Source organism: Nannospalax galili, unplaced genomic scaffold (assembly GCF_000622305.1).
Source record: "Nannospalax galili isolate Female #2095 unplaced genomic scaffold, S.galili_v1.0 scaffold40, whole genome shotgun sequence".
Classification (NCBI taxonomy): Eukaryota; Metazoa; Chordata; class Mammalia; order Rodentia; family Spalacidae; genus Nannospalax; species Nannospalax galili.
Window position 1 is genome coordinate 2,437,512 of NW_008347810.1, and position 4,176 is coordinate 2,441,687.

Below are 4,176 nucleotides of genomic sequence, written 5' to 3' on the forward strand. Positions count from 1 at the left end.
AGCAAGGAATAAATAGCTGTCTAGCTAGGCGCATTGGACAAATCTTCACAGGCACTTGAAGACTCCCACAGCAGTTGTCCAGGCAGAGCTGATGGGGACTGACTACAAGGATCTCTGGGCAGAGTTGAGGCTTAAAGAACTTGCAGTGCTTGAGGGCACCTAGTAGCTTTTATGGTTTCCTTCGTCTCCTTTAGGCTAGTATGAGTCCTGAAATGCCCACAGCCTTACAGACTTCTGGGAGTACATGGATCAGAGGTTATGTTTCAGAGAGATGGAGGATGACTTGCCTTATTGCAAGTTTGAAGGGGCAAAATATTTTCAGGAAATGATTTTAGAGGTTCATTTTAAAGAGACTTTGGTTGTGATGAATTTGAAGGCCAGGTTTGGCTTGGGAGGGGAATGAGGGTGAGACTTTGCATACCATTAAGAGGTGACATTTTATTGAATGTTTACTGTGGGGCAGGTGCTGTGTTAATTGTCTTACTTGATTGTATAATTTCATCCTTTATAAGTTGGTTATTGTTCCAATTTTGCTAAGATAAATTAATCCAGTTTCCACAGAAGTCACACCATTACTACAAGGTAGAGTAAGGTTTTGAGTGACAGGGCCTTAGATCAACACTTACCATTTATAACTATAAAAAACAAAATTATGATAAAAAGAAAGATTTTAATTATCTTTCCTTATGAATCTGCAGTCAGACAGCAGTTTATTCCATGAAATGGAGTATTTTTATGGACTCAGCAGAAGGGTTTAACAAAAGGCTGAAGGAAAGAGAAATGAAGGTCACAAAGCTTATTCCTCATTTTGAGGTTACTTTCCTTGAAAGTTGGGGATTGGAGAAGCAGAATAATAGGAAAATAATGCATTGGTTTTTATTAGGTTAACCAGGTATGACTTTTTTGGTAAGAATTGAAGCACAGGAAGTTCCTTATCATGCTCATGTGAAACCTGACCATTTGGGAAATTTGCTGTTATCTTTCCTGGTGATGCAGAACTCTTAGTCTTTTGGGATCCAAGTACCAAAACTTTCTACAAAACAATGGTCTTCTGTACTTTTCTTGAACTTTACCAAGGAGGGAGGAGAAGGGGCCTCCTCACTTCTTCCCACTGGCTTCTCAATTCTTACTGAACAGAAGAACTTACTCTTACTTTCTAGGGGCCAGATGATTTCTGCTGAAGATTGTGAATTTATTCAAAGATTTGAAATGAAAAGATGTCCTGAGGAGAAGCAAGAAATGCTTCAAACTGAAGGCAGCCAGGTGATCCATACCCTCATTTATCATGAGCACTTACTCTTCTCTCTCATGAAAAAGTCTAGAAAGGGCTGGAGTGTAAACTCAGTGGTAGAGTGCATACTTAGCATGCACAAGACTATGGAGTCAACCCCTAGTCTCATACCACAACATAAAATAGAAATCCTAGAAGAGCTTTACTGACGTTGCAGTATTACATTGTAGGCATGTTACTGACATTAACATTAATATTTATAAAAGTATTGTATTGTGCTGTGCAGTGATGTAGGTCAGACCCAGGGCTCTGTGGCAAGTGCTCTACCCCGAGCTACATCCTAGCCCTTATGATTTTTGTTAAGAGACAGGGTTATATGTTGCCCTTAGCTGGCCTCCAGTTTCCTGTTTGCCTGCAAGTCCTGGAATTGCAAGGCCGTGCCATTGTGGCTACCTCTTCTCTGCAGTTTTGAGTACAGTTCAGTGTAATTTTCATAATGGTCTTGGGAGAGCTATCCTATAGCTGATGTTATAAAATGCAGACACACCAAGGCTTTCCGATATAGTCTCCAGCACTCTTGTTCAAATATTCTCCTCCTCAGTAAGTCTGAAAAATAATGACTAAAATAAAAAAATCTAAGTCTGTCTATAGTTTTTAATGGTCTTTGTGGATTTATGCTACTGTAAGTAATCAAGAATGATAGTGACTAGGTATGTTTATTTAAAACAGTATTTTAAATCTTATCCCTAGAAACAGTCAGAAATCCAACACAGGTCATAGTAAGGGCCTCCTTTATTTTATCAGAGTATTTGTAAAAGATATATTTTTCATAATTTTGTTATGTAATAGCATTTCTATCCTGTTTTATGAAAGAGAAGCAATATTTTATAGACATTCCATTGAAGTGGTGTTTACAAAGGACAATGGTGTGCCTGGTGTGGTGACACATGCTTTTACTCCCAGCACTCAGGAGGCAGAAACAGGCAGATCTTTGTGAATTCAAGACCAGCCTGGTCTACATAGCAAGTTCCAGGCCAGCCAGGGTGAGACTCGGTCTCAAAATTAAAAAAAATTAAAAAAAGTCAAAGAAAATAACAATTTCATGTTTTGCAGTGTGCTAAAACGTTTATAAATCTGATGACTCACATCTCCAAGGAGCAGACGGTGCAGTACATCTTAACCATGGTTGATGACATGCTGCAGGTAGGTGCATTCTTAGTACTGTTGATGGCTTTGTCTTGTTTACTCTTGCACATACAGCAGTTCTGTAAGGTGGGGCTCACGGATTCTTCTATACATAATCCATTTTTAGTACTTTGCTAAAAGTGTCAAAGTTGGAAATGCTCACATAAAGGTATTTTTTTTTCTCCCAGAATACCAAGTAATTAGTATGTGTGTTTCTCTGAAATACATCAGTGTATGTCAGGTTTTTTTTTTTTTGCTGGACCTGGGATTGAATGTAGGGCCTCATGCATGTGAGACAAACCCTCTTCACTGAGCTACAGCCCCAGGCCTACCTCAAAGTGCTGCTGCTGTTGTTGGTTTTTTTTTTTTTTTTTTTTTTTTTTTTAATACACACAGAATCTACGGAGTCCTTGAGGCTTTCCAGACACTGGAGATGATATTTCCTTCTCTTGCTGTCAGCAGATTTTTGAACTGCTCGTTCTTAGCTAGTGCCTGGCACAGGCAGCTCAGTATGTTTGTTCCTTTTGAGACTGGTTTACCTATAATCCGAAACTTAAGAGTTGCATAAAATTCTATTTGCTGCTTGAATTGCCTGTAAATTCAGGGGGTCCTTGTCATAATTTTGTATTCTAAACGAGAGTATAAGCTTAGTTTGGTATATAGAGCAGGTTTTAGGAGCTAGGCCCTTCAGCTGTTTTAAATTTTTAAAAATTTTTTGGAAGGACTTTATGGCTCTAGTCCATCTACTCAACAGTTCCCACAGAGGCCCAAGTCAGGTTAGAATCAGATGCTCTTAGGCTTCATCCTAAAGTCTGGGTCCCTCTAGTCAGCAGGCACAGCGCAATTTGGGAAACTTGCTAGGTGGAGATTGGATTCAGGTGATCTCAGGCAGTCTGCAAAGGTCTGGGCCCCTATTAAAGGGCAGGGAAGCCTAGCACTACAACAGTGGGAGGTGTTGTAGGTGGTCCCAATGTAGGGGAATGAACACAGCACAATTTTGAAAGCTCACTATCATGCTGATTTAAGAGGATATTCTAGAGATCTGGGGTGGTAAAAGCAAAAGCTGGCCCATGGCCAAGGCTAGAACAGGATGTGGGGTCTGGAAGATTGGCATTACTAAGGTTATAAGGAAGTCATGACACAGTGGGCAGGATCAGACTTCCAGAGAAGAAGGCTGGTCTCTGGAATACCAAAATAATTGGGGGTGGGGACAGCCTGTGAAGGACCTAAAAAAACTAGACTGAAGGATTGAGCTGGTCTGGGTGCAGGGGATCAGGAGTCAGTGGGCAGGTCTGGTCTAAGAGGGTAGTCCAGAGATCTGGGGTGCTAAGAGCAAAACCAATCCTGGGCTCAATTCTAAGGTACCTTTTAAAAAGCAAGCAGGGATTTCATTAATTTGGAAAGAAAAATAAATCCTACATTGTGAAAAAAAATCATTGGGCTATGCAGTTTCTAAACTTCCTCAACCAACTATCCATGGAAAAATTTATTAATATTATTGTACTTATTATTATTTTGTGAATTCCCATAAGAGAAAAAAAGTACATTGACTGCAAAATATCTTTGAGGGGAATAAATAAAAAGAAGGTGGAAAGGAACCAAGATGGAGAAAGGCATTGGAAGAAAAACTATTTTGAAAAAAAAAAATAAAAAAAACTACTAGTTTTCATTTTGTTTCTTAAATCCTTTTTTCTTAATTTTATTTATTATTAGTTTTTTATTTTATGTGTATGAGTATATTGCCTGCATGTGTGTAAGTA

At 39.1% G+C, this 4,176-nt stretch overlaps 1 protein-coding gene across 4 annotated transcripts in view; it reads left to right on the top strand.

Moving 5' to 3' along the window:
- Positions 1-4,176, top strand: part of Atp6v1h (ATPase H+ transporting V1 subunit H) — a 113,283-nt gene that overhangs the window by 4,067 nt on the left and 105,040 nt on the right. For all 4 annotated transcript variants that reach the window (XM_008844423.3, XM_008844421.2, XM_008844422.2 and 1 more), the window contains 2 exons: positions 1,161-1,263; positions 2,345-2,434. In XM_008844423.3, coding sequence (XP_008842645.1) covers positions 1,161-1,263; positions 2,345-2,434 — 193 coding nt within the window. The remainder of the gene's footprint in view (positions 1-1,160; positions 1,264-2,344; positions 2,435-4,176) is intronic.